At 46.1% G+C, this 16,156-nt stretch overlaps 1 protein-coding gene across 3 annotated transcripts in view; it reads right to left on the bottom strand.

The window, feature by feature from the left end:
- Positions 1-16,156, bottom strand: part of LOC144164411 (carboxypeptidase inhibitor SmCI-like) — a 30,424-nt gene that overhangs the window by 3,448 nt on the left and 10,820 nt on the right. For all 3 annotated transcript variants that reach the window (XM_077694935.1, XM_077694936.1, XM_077694937.1), the window contains 3 exons: positions 10,050-10,229; positions 7,247-7,321; positions 284-457 (listed from right to left, as the gene is read on the bottom strand). In XM_077694935.1, the coding sequence (XP_077551061.1) occupies positions 284-457; positions 7,247-7,321; positions 10,050-10,229 (429 nt within the window). The remainder of the gene's footprint in view (positions 1-283; positions 458-7,246; positions 7,322-10,049; positions 10,230-16,156) is intronic.

Raw genomic sequence — 16,156 nt, 5'->3', positions numbered from 1 at the left:
CGCACGTGCGTTTTCAAGAGTGTAGAATGAATGGAGTAATCTTTTTATTAGGCGGCCGTTTTGCCATTTCTCACTGCGTTTTTCAAGACAGGGACCTGTGTTGTTAGTAACGCTGACATTGAAGCGAAGGACGTTACAAGCCATTTATTTTCAAACTGCAGAAGCCAGCGCAACCCTGACCCCTTCAACAGAAAAAATGTATATCTAGCGAAAAACAGCCGTAGCACGTTATTTGAACCTGAATAGCTAACAATACATCAGGACAAACAAACTCCCTACTCACTTTTGCAGGTGTTCTGGCACTCCTCTACTGTGTTGAAGTTGTTGTCGTTGCCACGACATCCACCATAGATAAACTTTTCGCAGCGCTCGTAGGTAGAGTTGTAGTAGAAGCGAGGGAAGTACCCGAAGCAAGGTCCGATCTCCTTCGGAAGGTAACACACCGGATTTTCGCGCACTGCGAGTGAACAATAACAGCGTAAATTCCAGGGCGGAACGCACGCCCAGGCGGCGAAACCTTAACATGAACCAACTATTACGGCACACACACACACACACACACACACACACACACACACACACACACACACACACACACACACACACACACACACACACACACACACACACACACACACACACACACACACACACACACACACACACACACACACACACACACACACACACACACACACACACACACACACACACACACACGCGCGCGCGCACACACGCACGCACACGCACACACAGAAACACACGAACGAACACACGCACGCTGGCACACGTACGCACACACACTACATACACGCTCACATGCACACGCACGCACACACGCACGCACACACACACACACATGCAAGAACACACACACGAACACAGGCACGCTGACACACATACACACACACACGTAAACTTACAAGCACACAGGCACACTTCAAAGTACAACCATAAAGAAAAACTGAAGACTTTGCGCGCCTCATAAAATTTCGAATGAACATGGACGAGACATTCAGCTAGTACGATGCGGAAATCTAGGTATCCTGTCGCAAATATCGCAGCTAAGCCAGTTAGTTATGAGTTATTACAGAATGCTGAAAATAATTCTTCGTGGTGATCTGCAATAGGACGGTACAAATTACCAAAAAATAAACCAAGCGTGCATTCACTAAGAGACAAGTCAAGAGAGTATAAAAACTAGAGTATATGAAAAAAAAACACAGCCTATGCCTACACTACAGTAGCCAAAACAATGCCGTAATAAAATCAGCAGATGGTGTATGGTAAATAAAGCACGTAAGAAAGTGGTGATTCATAGTAAACTTGAAGGGATACATTTACAAAACAAGTAGTTCAAATTGTTAAAATTAGGATAGCACATCATAAAACTCGGTGATTCTGAAATCTGCTAAGTATACGACGCACCGTAAGAAGTACAATTCATGCGCTGATACACTTCGATACCAATCCCGCACACGCCGCCGTAATAATCCTGCCTAAATTATCAAACATACAGGCACCTTAGGCCTAATTAAGGCTAAGTTGTCCAATCTATTAACACAACTGAGGCATTGACTCTAGCAGAGTATCATAGGAAAAATTGAAATAAATAAGGAAGCTTTGCGGAAGTTAGAACAGACTTGCTATTGGTATAAAGAGAAAACATGCCTCCTGATAACAACTGGTTGAGATCATGAAAAAAGTAAATGTAATTTTGAAAACGGCGGGAATGGTATGGCACATTTAGCACCAACAGTTCCAGAACGTGCTGTATTGTTGAAAATGAGTAGCTTGTACGGATGAGTTTGTGCATTGCATAATAACCCCGTAGACAAGCTTCGCAGGCGCATGAAAATAGAACATCCGTAAGACCCGGGGAAAATTCCGTGATTCTGCTGAAGGCTGCAGATGCAGTAGTATTGAAAACAGCGGTGTTATGTGAAAACCTCGGCTTTTTAAAATTGCAAAGCACATGAATGGCTGCTAAGGTTATTCTACTTCAGAAGAAATTGGTCGTAAAATAGTGTGCTATTATCAAACGCTCTACCAATAAACAGAAAATTGCAAGGTGACAAAGTTGATGAAAGATATTTTTTGATGAATGTAGATTCAGCTGCGTTTAGCATAGCGGCTACCACACGCTATGCCAGCCGCGGCGGGCATGCCCGCATTCTTTCCCGGGATGTTCAAAATCCGCATTGGAGTATTAGTTACCGGAACGCACGGACCCCGCGATGTGCACGCGCGCACGCAGGCTACCACACATTCCAACTCACGCGGCTAGCCTCAACTCCCACAAGGCACTACATCCTCGAAGCTATAAACACCACGCTCCCCCCAACCCCTACTCCTCCAACCCCCCTACTAGCTCGCATCTGCGCACACGTTAAAGTTCGCCTTCTCCGTAGACATATATACATCCCCCATAAATTGCAGCTCACCGTCATGCCTGAGCAGCGCACACTCTCGCGAACACCCCCCAACGTCCCGCACCCTCTACACCAACGCCGCTCCGTCCCAAAACCACCAGTGATGGATGGCGGCAACGCCCACCGCGTTGCCGCCATCGGGCATCACTGTCCTCACTCGGGCATCAACCCTGACGACGACGGCAGAGGCGGCGTCATTGCCGCCACGCTTGCCCCACGCTACACCCCCCCCCCCCCCCCCGTCCTCTCTGACTCGCAGACAGCCGTCCGGCTGTTTCTCCGGGGCAACAGTTCTCCACTAGCCCTGAAAATTGTAACCGCCCATCTCCCAATCGAGGTTGTGGACTCCAGCCTACCCGGCGTAGGCGCTATGAGGTGGCGAACGTAGGTGCTCGCGAAATACTGGACAGGGCCAGCGCTTCATCTACGCCTACACGCGTTGCCCCCCCTGCTGGTAGCCTCGCACTGCTCCTGCATTACTGGGAGATCGTACTTCACTATCGCCTCCTCCACCGCCAGTACCCAAGCGCAGCTCACTGCCAGAGTGTCCTCCGGAACCCCGCATTACCCCACCGCACTCAACTCATTCGCACCAACCAACAACTTTTCGGCTCAGGATTTGCAGCAAAATGGTCGCCGGTGGCTGGGACGCGCTACCAGATAACAGGACAGTAGCATGATGTATCGTGCGTTCCCTCATCACGTGATAACTTCTCAGACGCATCAGATATGCGTCGCGACCGAGAGGACTGCAGTTCTGTCTGCGTACAAATTTTGCTTTAGGGAACACTGTAATCGTCAGCGCATTTTTGAAGTCGTATATTTGCAACACTGAGAAAGTTGATGGGGATTCATATGTTTCGGACACTGCTTCAACAAATGTTCGGCAATCTCAAAAGATTTCAAATATATTACTCACGGAGGATTTATGCGACTATTTGTCCTTCGCAATTTATTCATATCGGGAGGACGAGGCGTTTCAAAATAGTATCCCGTTGTATATCTTCTGCGTCAGGTCTGCTGGTAAGACTGACTGAGGTCTTGATGAAGTATGAGCACACGACAGCTTTTCCTCCCATTTAGCCTCAATTGTCCGCAAGGTAGACGTATTTTGAAGTATCGAAACATGTATTTTTTTTACTCTTTATAACGCGTTGTTTAGTGTTATTTTTGAAACTATCAAAAATCAACAGCTCAGTAAACTCCACAAATTATGAATTGTAATATTTTTATAGTGTAGCTACACAGAACAAGCGTCATGCTGAATAAATTGAAATACGAATGGCCATGAAATTGATCAGCACGGTATTTTTAAACAGGCTTTAAATACAGCTGACTAATTTTTTAAAGTTAACTTTTTAACCTAGCAAGTTTTACCCTAGGACATTTTTGTTCGACCAGCAAAGTTTGTGGTTTATAATATTTGCAAAATTATCAATACTGCATTCGAGGGTCGCTATGTGGGCGAACGGCAAAACCGTGGGCTTTGAATTTGCCAATTTCGCTTGCAAATATGCTCTAATTCGATATTCTCTTGCCGTACTAATCAACATATATGCGTCTCTTTTTTCATCGCTCCGCTCTGAAGCTTTCGTCCACTCGTCACCACTCAAACAAGAAATGAAGTATAGACGTGTTCAATTCCTTTGAGGGTTGGGCTTGAAATGCGGGCTGCAAACATGGGCGACGTGAGATTTTTTTGTATTTTCTGTCTTCATATTGCTTTAACGCCTTTTATTCGCAGATATGATGCGACCATCTAATATGAAAATAAACAAAACTGCGCAATTCCACTACGTGGTGATAGATTGGTTCAGAAATAGGTAACATTTTACTGAAGAAGGCTCGCTAAAAGTGCGGTACCACGTTTAGTGGTTTGGAAGGGTTTTTAGCCTATACAGAAATTTCCTTAAAAAAGGCATATTTGTTGGCTTTGTGGCTAAATCGAGAGACAGGCGGCGACACAAGCAAAACAGTCCGAAATTTTTTATTCAAGTAGACCAAACAAAGGTATGCCTTTAATAAATTTTGGTGAGCACCACAGTGCAAAGATAGCTTAGAAGAGCAATGAAGGGAAAATACAAGTTCGTTTAATCTGAAAGGACTGGGATTCAGTATCTCACTCAGCTCCATTAGAGCCATAAAATATGTTTTTAACGAAAAAAAAGCAAAAGAAGTAATTAAAAACTTTCAAATTTTGCGCCAAGGTACGTGTTATGAGCAAGAATTACGTCATACGGGCCAACAATAAAATATAATTTCCAGGGCGTTAACTGCGCGTTAGCATTCACGTGATGCGGTCAAATGGAACTAGAGGCCCCATTACAGACGTCCAGTCATCTGTCGTCGCGATAGGTCAGTTAGGCGGCCGCCAATCGCACTAACACCGCACTAAGGTTCCGTGACGTCATAGAAAAGTTGCGGCAAATTAGCTAGGGGGTCGCGACTGCTTCACACGTTTTCTTTAACATCTCCGTTATTTGTTCCAAAATTGCGATGATATTGGTATCATTGTTATCGGGACTAAGCAGCCTTTCTCATAAACCCAACATGTATTTTGTCTTCACTGCTCCCTTAAGGGCTGCAACATTTCAACCTTTAGGTACCAGTTTGAAGAAGACAGTGCCATCAGGGCTAATAAAGAACGAATATGTTCCTAAGACTGTTTGCTGCCCCTTGATTTAGCCACATTGCCAAACGAAAAGTGTTCCTCTATGAGGTGTTCAACTAGCCAAATATTTTGTTGCAACTATGCCTCGAAAATGTATTTGATAGTGGCAGCATTATTAGGAAACAAAACTGGGGAAATCGGAGACAAACCCCAAAACCAAATGGGATGAATGCTGTATGTCATCTTTAATTACAAAAAGCCGTGGGCGTTTATTACCCACACGTAACAAAAATAAATGCGGTAAAACAATATTTTAAATACAAATTATGAAAATGGCTCGCGCCTTTGGCTACATCGGGGACCGCAACCTAGAGCATAATAAAAAGAGCGCCCAGAATGAAACCGCGGAAAAATTTACCTAAAGCAGGCGTGTCTGCATCCACTTTACCGTAAAAGGACAAAGAGAGGACAGGAACAGCGTGAGATTACGCGGGGAGGTGAAAGTACACGCCCACACAGCGACAACAATACCGGAAAACCATATAATACAGAACAACCAGGACAACATATACCAACCGACAACAACCAACAATACCAACCAACAACATATATAAAACCAGGGCAACCAGGCAACCATATATACGGAACAACCAGAACAACCAAAGGACAACAATACCGCGGGACCAAACATTCGTCTTTTTACATTTCCTGGCAAGCAAACGTGCGGTGAAGGTTTTATAACGCCCAATCGTTTTGCCACACACAGTAGAGAAGGAATGTTGTCTTGTACAGACAGCCGTAGATACTGGAAGAAAGGCATTGATGCATGGAGGTTTTTGGAGAAATTCAAGCAACCATTGTTCTTTTTTTTCGTATTCCAGGATCCGAAAAGAGGGCGTCTGGCCATGTTGTGAGTTTATAACAGTGTTGCGGTCACTCACATAGTCATATGCACTATTTTGGCATTCGGATACAATACGACATCCTTGCTCACAATCAGAGCTGTTTATTAGGTACCTACCGAATTATAACGCTGTCGTAACTGGCGCGTTACACCCCCATGCAAAGATAAATATTCTGTGTTATTGTTCACCGCGAATTGGAGCTCGTACACTTGAAATATTGTTTTTAAAGAAAATAAGTTCGAGAAATAAGAAAATAAAATAAGAGAACAAAGAACCCATATCTGCGGTCAAGTTTACGACGACACCATTTATTGGCAGAGCCTTCTTTGTTATATCTGGGCGAAAGGATCATTGAAACAATAAAGATGACACCACAAAAATGGTTACGGATGCTCAAAGTACGTTTCATAAATGTTACTGTTTCGTTCATAAATCTCTTAAATATTGCATATTTCTGCGATAAAGTAATGTTTGGGTGGTGTGTTTAAGAAAAACAGCTCTTATTTAAATGAATAATTGTTTAGTTTTCTAGAAAGCTTTATTCATTGTGATAAAAAGTTGAACACATCGTACCTTCCCGCCAATATTTCCATGCTAGGTAGAGCTCGGCAACGTAACTAGAACTTGTACAGCTGAAGGTGGGAATGCCTAGGTGGGAATGCCTGGATGCCTATCTGATTAGTTCAAAACGACCGTGTGAATGGACTTCCAATGGGCACATGAATAGGATTGCTACATGAAATCAATTCCCACACTTAGTTTGTTCTTTCTTTTATCAGGCTCACCTTTGGTGGGCTAACCTAATTTCTGTTTCCTAATATTGTCGCTGTGAGACTTTTCTTCTGTAACTATGAATATTTGAACTGCTCCTCAGAATGGTCTCTTTCTCTAATACTGCAAGTACCGTACAAAAATAACTGCTACTACCGCCACCACTACTACTAAAACTGTTGGCAATGCTATCACTAATGCTAAAAGTGCTACATTTACGCCGGCTACTTCGATATAAAAAAATAAACCATCAAAAAGTGTTAGTAAAAACCTTGTACCACGCCAATATTTTGATTCATCCTGGTTTTTTACAAGTAAATTTTTAAAATATTTTGAGAAAATATCTTGATAATATGTTACTTACGACTGACTTTTAATGCAGTATTATTTCATTTCATTACTTATTATGAGGGCTTAGCTGTAGTTTTGAATACTATTTATGTTCAATGTTCTATAATAGCTAAAGCGAAATGAAGTAGACATAACAACGTATTGCTTAACACGAAACATATAAGTCTCCTTTTTACCTTGAAGGGAGGTTTTCTTTGAGGCACGAATGGCGGAGATGATCCTCTCCTTCACGTACAGGCTTTTGGTCTTGTCTGCATGCAAAGAAAAGTGTTGTAATGAATGCTTCCATATTTACGAAACAGAAAATTCATGAAGACCTATATCGTATAGTAGAAACGTGTCTAAAGAGATGTGTCTACCTACTGTTTGTCTACCTGACGTATTAGCGGGAAATCCTTCCACGTAGCTATATAAGTTACAAAACGATAAATTTTATATCGACAAGCCTTATGGGACATTTATCCACACAATGTTTTATACAATATTGGAAGCGGTCTTTTGCGGTTGCTTGTGACAGAGGTTTTGGCAATAGTCATTTGCGAGGAACAACACATGTAAATGAACCATTTAATACAGTAGAGGCTATGGTTACACGAAGCATATAACATATCACGACAATGTTTGCCTATCGCTAGCTCCCTTGTCGAACACAGTCGCTGTAGGGTGGTGAGCTGGTCTAGCGTTCAAACATGTACGAGAACCAGCTATCTTCTACGTCACCATAATAGACTCAAGTTGGGTATGTTGACCCGCCGTGGTGGCTCAGTGGCTAAGGCGTTGCGCTGCTGAGCACAAGGTCGGGGGTTCGATTCCTGGCGCGGCGGCCGCTTTTCTGGTACAGGCGAAAAGTAAAAACGCCCGCGTATACGAGATTTCGGCGCACGTTAAAGATCTCCAGGTGGTCAAAATAAATCCGGAGCCCTCCACTACGGCACGCGTCATCGCCTGCGCTGCGTCGGCGCGTTAAAGCCTACATCAATCACGTTAGGTATGGTAGCAAAAATGATATATGCATGGCTTGTATATAATTATTACACCTAATAATGTATTACGCCTTATAAAATCATCTAAAACACGCAGCTTTTCTGCAAAATAGAACACATATATGTAGATTACTTCAATAGCTTCACGATTTCAGTAATGTCAGTGTTATTTGTTTCAGAATCTAAAAGTATTGTAGGTTTGCAAATGAGTGACCCGTCAAGTGAACGTACAATACGCGTCTCTACGGGTGGAAATACGAACATTCATAACACATTAACCAACCTGGTCGAAAACGCAGCCACGTCATAGATGCGGGCGTATTCGGTCTGCATGCATATATTTTTGGCAATCCATTTGAATTATTAAGCTAACAATCAATTTATTAGGGAGTCCTGTCTTTGATGGAATACTATCTTGTAAGTTAAGCATGCTTGCAATGATAAAAACTATCGCGGTTTCCCGCTTTCTATCGATAAAAAAATATCGATAAACAATATCGGAGTTTCCCGCTTCCGTTCCAATACGGGAAACTTGATCAAAAATAAGCAGGTGCCGTGGGAAACTACCGGGTATATTTGGCGTTAGGCGAGGCAGTGGCTTCATATTGACTTGACATACCTGGCGCACTCACGTGCGGATGATTGCGAGAGAACAGTAATCCTGATCAACTGTGTTGAAGCCAAAGTTCTGACACCCGAGAGCAATCCATTTTCTCAACTGCCCCTCGAGTCTCACATGATACCGACGACGCCCGGGGCTATTAGGAGAACTCAAGGCAATATGTACCATATCGATACAAAGTCACTGTGCCGCCTAATGGCGGAACTATCGAATCGCTGCCCATGGAGCACGCTATTGTGAACCGGGAACTCGTAATGGAACGAGAATGCAAAACAGTTGCATTTTTATGGCCATTGATCCCGGTGTTGTCGTGGCAAATGATTATTATTATTTTCTTGGTGACCAATGCAAAAGTTCTGTAAGAATATAATATAGAAAGGGCGTGAAACAGGCGTACATTTAAAGAAACAGAGACAGCCATCCGCTTTCTCTTTTGTTCCTGTCCGGACTGTTTCGAACACACTTTTGTCTTATATTACAGTCCCATTTGCCACATATATATTTCCGGCATTGGGTCAGTGCTTGTTACCCTAAATTTTAACTAAAAAACGACAATTCAAAAAATATTCAAATTTATTGTACCATGGCTTATAACTGTGTTCATTCCTGTATACTGCTCACCTAAAGAACTGTGTCTATTTTTATTTTTAGTTTAAAATAAAAAAAACTAACCGTAACTACTAAAACTTCTACGACCACTGATTGTTCCTGACCTCCATAAACATAAACGCCTACACAGAAAACGAAAATGTTCGTACTACGCTTTTATTTTACCTCGAAAATGAATTATCGGCATTGTCTAAAAACTGCTTTGGCACCGAGTATTCCTGAGCATCATAAAAGCAACAAGTTCACAGAAAACAAAAATATTTGTATTGCTCATCTTATGACGACGCAATGGGGCAATAGACCATTTATCAATTTTTATAAAGTCTTTGCCAAGGTTTTCAAAAGCGTTCGTATTGATCGGTGACGTCGTTTAGCTTGCATTTTGGCAATGTTCAGAGCTTTCATTACAATGGTGCTGCGTTACAACCGTGTACTAAAGGGACGGTGGGTATGCTCCAAATATTTACCAATTATTCAAAGAAAGTATGTAATTTATAATCGACCGAGTTCTCTTATTAAAAACAACTCGCAGATTCGTTCTCTAGAAGGGATGTGTGCTGCACAGAGACGAAAATTCAATCAATGACGCCTAGAACGTCATTGTTGGATCTTACGGAACGGGCCACATTTAAGCTTTCTAGTTTGCATATTGTGTGTTAGCCATTTGAAATGTATACCGACTGAGACTACCTGTTCACAAAATGGGTGATAAAATGCCCCCGTTAAGATGGTACGTCAAATACCCGCATGGGTGCGGTAACTTACTGAGGCACTTGTTGTTGCAGGCTTCCATTGTAGTGTACCTGTTTTTATTTCCATCACAACCTCCATAGATGAAACTCTCACACACCGAGGTTTTTGCGTTGAATGCCCACATGGGAATGTAAGCGAAGCAGGGCCCACTGTCGGCCTTGGCAAGACAGTGTGCTTCGTAATCTGTGGTGGCTGCGAGCAAGAAAGCAAGATTGAAACATTAGCAAAATAAAAACAAGAGCCCGGTTCTACACGAGCGAGAAATATAAAAAGTGTCATGAAACTGTCAAAATCAAGTTACGTGTTTAATCTTGTTGGCATTTGGCAATTCATCTCTAAATCGTAAGTAGTTACTGTTTCTCGTGCCACTGATTTCGTTACACACAAAGTGCCCAATTCAAGAAGAACTTGAATGAAGTCTAAACGCTATTTGGATGGGAAAATAGATAGTTTTCGGGTACACAATCACGGTGTCTTAGCCCGAATGAAATATCGTTTCAAAGCAAAAAACTTTGATCACACGGACTGTCAAATCTGCGTACCTTCGTTTTCAGTGGTGGAAGCTCTGTGACTGATTGCCATGAGTTGGCTAAGGTCCGGTATTTTCTACTACCGCAAATAAAGCTACGTATTTTCAGTGCGAGCAATGTGGTCTCGCATACCGCAATTGTAGCAGACTAGCGGTTGCCTGCACATGTCCTGCTGAGCGTAATGTGCCGGTGTATTGGGGAAACGTGGATATGTGTGACGGGGGATCGATTGTAGGCAACAGGATAATACCCTAGAAAGACAGCAGTACCGCTAGGGTGGCTGTCGCAGAGAGGGTTGCAGTGGCCAATGTAGTGATGTCATGTTCTCGTCGGAGGTTGACCGCATAAAAGGTCTTGCTGGGCGTACAGGGGGTGGACAGGAGTCACACTTTCCGTAACAATATCATCCGCGCTCTAATTCGCGCCCCGCAGGAAACCTGGTCAACATAAACAAATTTCTGTGTCCATTTGTTTAAAATAGCAAACTATGAAAAAGCGTGTATGCGGAATAGGTGTCGGGGAAAATGAGAATAATGCCGTCGAGGACGATAGTACAATGACAAGCATGCTCTGCATAGGATGACATAAACTCGTAGAAGCGTTTGTTTTTTGCTTGCGAAGAAAGGAAAAAAGGAGGGGTGATAGAAAATGCATATCTTTGTGGAAGGTCGCCGCTAGGGGGCCGCGCGGAACAGTAACACCTCACACTGGCTCCGCTTTTTTTCCGTCCTAGTGACAAATACTTCCGTAACCCGACCTCGTCAACCAAGGAATCACCTTCCCAACGTGACAAGGAACTCGGGGAGACCAGTAACAAGTATCTGGACACCATCAAACCTTGTTACTGGCCGCACAAGGTGGGTTCCACACCGCCGCTTCGCTGAGCCTAAGCGAGGCGGTGCCGATGCCGGCTTCGGCATGCCGGAGCAAGCACGTGCGCCAGCAGCTGCAGCAGGGGACCATGGCGGCGCGGAAGCCACATCGGCAGTGGTGGCCAGCACGCCGGGCGATGCTTCCACGTCGCAGCAAGTCATCGGCGCAGCTCTAAGGCTGGTAACAACGGTCACCGGTGAATCCATCTCACAAGAAGAATATGAAGACAACACGGGCTGGCTCCAATGTTACGGGCGCAAGCATGGCCGCACCTCACCACGTCATCCCATGGATGCATCGGACGCGCCGTCCGCCGATCACAGAAGCGCACACTCCGCTACGCAACCAAGCCACGAGGCAAAGGCACAGCACCAAAATCGCCCCATTCAACGCCCGCGATTCCCACGCCTACCCAAGGACGACATCAAAGTCGTGATTCGGCCGCGGGACGGTCTCAATGTTGCACGCATCAGCGAAGCTACCTTGAGAGACAGCATCCTACGGGCTGCCGGCCTAGAGCAAGAACTGGCCTCAACTGACATTTTCCGAGCGAACCAGACTCAAAACATTGTGATTATCAGCACGGCGCTTCTCGAAAGAGCGGTGAGATACTCTCGCATTGAACAAATCAAGATCGGCGAAAAAACGTACGCTGCCCGAGCCTACGTGACTCCTCCAGAATATTCCGTAAAGGGGGTCATCCACAACATTCCCCCTTACGACTCACCTGAAGACATAGCAAGGAGTGTTGTGTATTCCAGGAACCCCACAGCCCTCCACGCCAGAAGGATGGGACAGACAAACTCGGCCATTATAGCCTTCTCTGGGAGCAAGGTGCCCTACTTCGTATATTACCGCGGAGCGGAGTACCGCTGCTACATACATAAGAAAAAGCATGAGGTGTGCTCTGCCTGCGGTAAGTTGGGGCATCGGAAGGACGTGTGCCCTTGGCCAGAAGACGCATTTTGCAGCGTGTGTGGCGTTGCTAACCCCATGGAAGAAGAGCACGAATGCGTGGTAAAATGCGCCCTGTGCGGAAAGGACCACCCAACCGGAGACAAGCAGTGCAAACAGCGCTATCGCACCCCCTTCGTCCTCAAGCAGCGACAATGGCGCCGCCAACGATCCCGCAGCCAGAAACGAGACTCTTCCAGACGGCGGAGGGACCGTTCGGTTTCATTCCCACGGCTACCTCCGGTGGATTCGTCGTCTCAGAAGTATAACAACGAGAAGTCCAGCAAGCCTCAACGACACTCCCGCTCCAAGTCCAAGAACCGGAACCCTGATTCAGCCGAGGCAGCCCCACTACGGCAGCCCTGCAGCACCGGAACACCAGACTGCACCACGCAGGTGAGCTGGTCAGCAAAGGCCTCCCGAACTGCTAGAGCAGGGGCACAAACACACGGCATCCACATCCGTGCAAAACAAGATAACGAACAGGAAGAGTTGCAGAGCATTAGGGCTATACTGGACCAGGTTCTAGCCGAGAATAGGCACCTCAAAGCCGAGCTCGCGCAGATCAAACGTAGCTGTACCCCGGCAACATCGTCAGCCGGAACACCAGCCTCACACTCTTTTGAGGAAAACCCTCCTCGTAGCAAAAGACGGGCTGAGGAGGCGGCTGATAGCCCATCGCAAGAAAGCCATCAGATGGAACAACTGGAGCAGCGCTTCAAGCAGGGATTTGAGGAGCTTCAATGCGCAGTGAATTCTCTAGCCACTGCATTGGCGAATTTCAGGGAGACTATTGACCTCAAGGTCACCGCTCTCGAATTTAAGGTGGCTCAACTCCCTTCGGCGTGTACATCGTCGCCAACACCACCCCCGCAAGTCGGTCCTATTCGCTCCTCTCTTTTCCCAAGGGGACATGGTGCACCCCCCTACGCCGAAGCCGTACAATTGTCTGCCGTTCAAACAGCCTCTGATCACCATGGCGCAAGAACCAGGCAAACACAATGATAACCACTCTTACTGCACCTGGCAGTGGAACTGTAGAGGATACAGGTCCAAACGAGGGCTCCTACAACAGCATATCAACCACATACGGCAAAACCACCAGAATGCACCAGAGATCATAGCGTTACAGGAGACAGAGGTCCCAGCTAAACTCTCGGGATACACGGGTTACCACTACGTTCCTACAGATGCCGGTGCACCCTCGCCAAGAGGGGTCACTACCCTCGTGCATCGAAATATTCCAGCAAAGCAAATATCGCTTGAATGTCAGGGGCCGGAATATGTTTTTCTTGAAATCCTGCCCGCTACCGCCAAGAAGAAGCAAAAGTTGTACGTCCTCAATGTATACAGCGCCCCAAGACTATACCGCAATGTCGGGTACTTACTCCAGATGGCTCACCAGGTGTCCCACGGTCATTCTTTGGTTATCGTTGGGGATTTTAATGCGCCCCACCCAGCTTGGGGATACCCCCGACCCACAAAAAAGGGTCAGCAGGTATTTGATACCCTGCAACAGCTGAATCTCAGCGTCTTAACGGATCCGGCGCACCCAACCAGACAGGGCAACAGCGTCCAGCGCAATACCACGCCGGATCTGAGTATTGTAAAGAACGTGAACAGCGCACAATGGAGAAACACGCTTATCGACCTAGGCAGCGATCATTATATCGTGGAAACACTCCTCGTAGCCGGGCCGACGAAATCAGTGGGGCGCAAGCACACAGTAATTGACTGGGACCTCTTCCGGAAAATCCGACAAACGCAAGACTGCCCTAATATCGAAGATGTCGAGGAGTGGGTGAAAATAGTACATGAGCACATCGACTTGGCCACTAAAATCGTTCCTGAAGAAGCAAATCTCGAACAAGTAGACTCGCGGCTGGTTCATATGTGGGAGGCGAAGGAAAGCATACAGAAACGCCTTCACAGAAACAGACACAACCGCCCCCTGCGGCGAAGGTTGGCTCGTCTAAACAAGGATATAGAAAAGCATGCCGCCTATTTAAGCAATCAGCACTGGAATGCCGTGTGTGATCTCATGGAGAGACAAATAAGCACACCACGCACGTGGCACACGATCCGAAGCCTGCTAAATCCCGAAGGAAAGCGCATCGTTCAACGCAACAATATGCTAACCTTGCTGCATTCCGAAAAATCTGATTCGCAAACGCTGCTGGAAAAACTACAGCACCTGTACATACCCCAAAGTTCAGAAGAACCGCCACGACCCTACACGGGGGAACCAAACTCAGCGCTGGACAGTCCCATAAGTAGAGCTGAGGTGTATGCGGCCATCACCAAACTAAACACACGATCCGCGCCCGGGCCCGATGGCATCACTAATAAGGTCATCGCAAACCTCGATGACTCATCCATAGCCGCGCTCACCGACTACATGAATAGGGTGTGGGATAGAGGTAAGCTCCCTTCTGTATGGAAACATGCCTTGGTCACCCTCATCCCGAAGACGGGCAAGGAGCTGAAATTGGAAAATCTCAGGCCCATCTCACTAACATCATGCCTTGGTAAGCTACTGGAGCATGTAGTTCTCAGTCGACTGCACCAGCACATGGAAGAACGACAGTTATTTCCTCACACCATGATAGGATTTAGGCCCGGCTTATCTACTCAGGATGTGATGCTGCAGCTGCAACATGAGATAATTGACAACCCTGAAGCATCCCCCCTCGACGCGCGGGTAATCATGGGGTTGGATCTTACAAAGGCTTTTGATTGCGTGAGCCATGCGGCCATACTTAATAATCTCAACAACCTCAACGTTGGTGTCAAGACATATACCTACATTGCGGACTTCCTTTCGCATCGAACCACTCAACTCAACATCCAGGGTCTCAAATCGGACTCCATAAGCCTGGGCAGCAGGGGGACACCACAAGGCTCCGTGCTTTCCCCCTTCCTTTTCAATGTGGCCATGCTTGGGCTGCCTCCTTTGCTCGACCAGATCCCCAACATTCGCCATAGCTTGTACGCCGATGACATTACGGTGTGGACAGTAGGTGGTAGTGATGCGGAGATACAGGAACGCTTGCAAGCAGCCGCTGATGTTGTACATACATACGTACACGATAGAGGTTTGGCCTGTTCCCCAAAGAAATCAGAGATCCTTCTGTACAACCCCACAAGGCCAGGCAGGCGCCCATCATCTGCTCCAGACATTCAAGTATTCCTCCAAGGGAACGTCATCCCCAAAACTGACTGCATTCGCATTCTGGGTCTGCGGATTCACGAGAAAGGCACCAACACAGCAACCATTCAAGCATTGCACAATGCAGCTGCCCAGATTAGCAGATTAATAACAAGGATCGCAAACAAACAGCATGGCCTGAAGGAGCCCAACCTCCTCCGCCTTGTACAGACCTTTATAATCAGTAGAATTACGTACGTCGCCCCATATCTCAAGCTCAGGAAAGCAGAAATAGAAAAAATTAATCGAATTATTCGAAAAGCCACCAAGGCAGCAGTCGGCGTCCCTATCAGCGCCGCCACAGACCGGCTACTAGAGATGGGCATCCATAACACCTTGGACGAGCTCATTGAAGCCCAACGTACGGCCCAATACAATCGTTTAGCAGCTACCACCACCGGAAGAACCATCCTAGAATCCTTGCGCATTCCTTACGCCCATCAACATGGACACAAGACCACCTTACATCGGGAAATCCGGGAGCACATCAGTGTGGCACCGATCCCCCGCAACATGCATCCATCACACCACCAGGAGCGCCGACAAGCAAGGGC

This window comes from Haemaphysalis longicornis, unplaced genomic scaffold, assembly GCF_048455015.1.
Source record: "Haemaphysalis longicornis isolate Haplotype H1 unplaced genomic scaffold, Haemaphysalis longicornis Haplotype H1 scaffold_13, whole genome shotgun sequence".
NCBI lineage: Eukaryota > Metazoa > Arthropoda > Arachnida > Ixodida > Ixodidae > Haemaphysalis > Haemaphysalis longicornis.
This window is presented reverse-complemented; position numbering and strand designations above follow the sequence as displayed.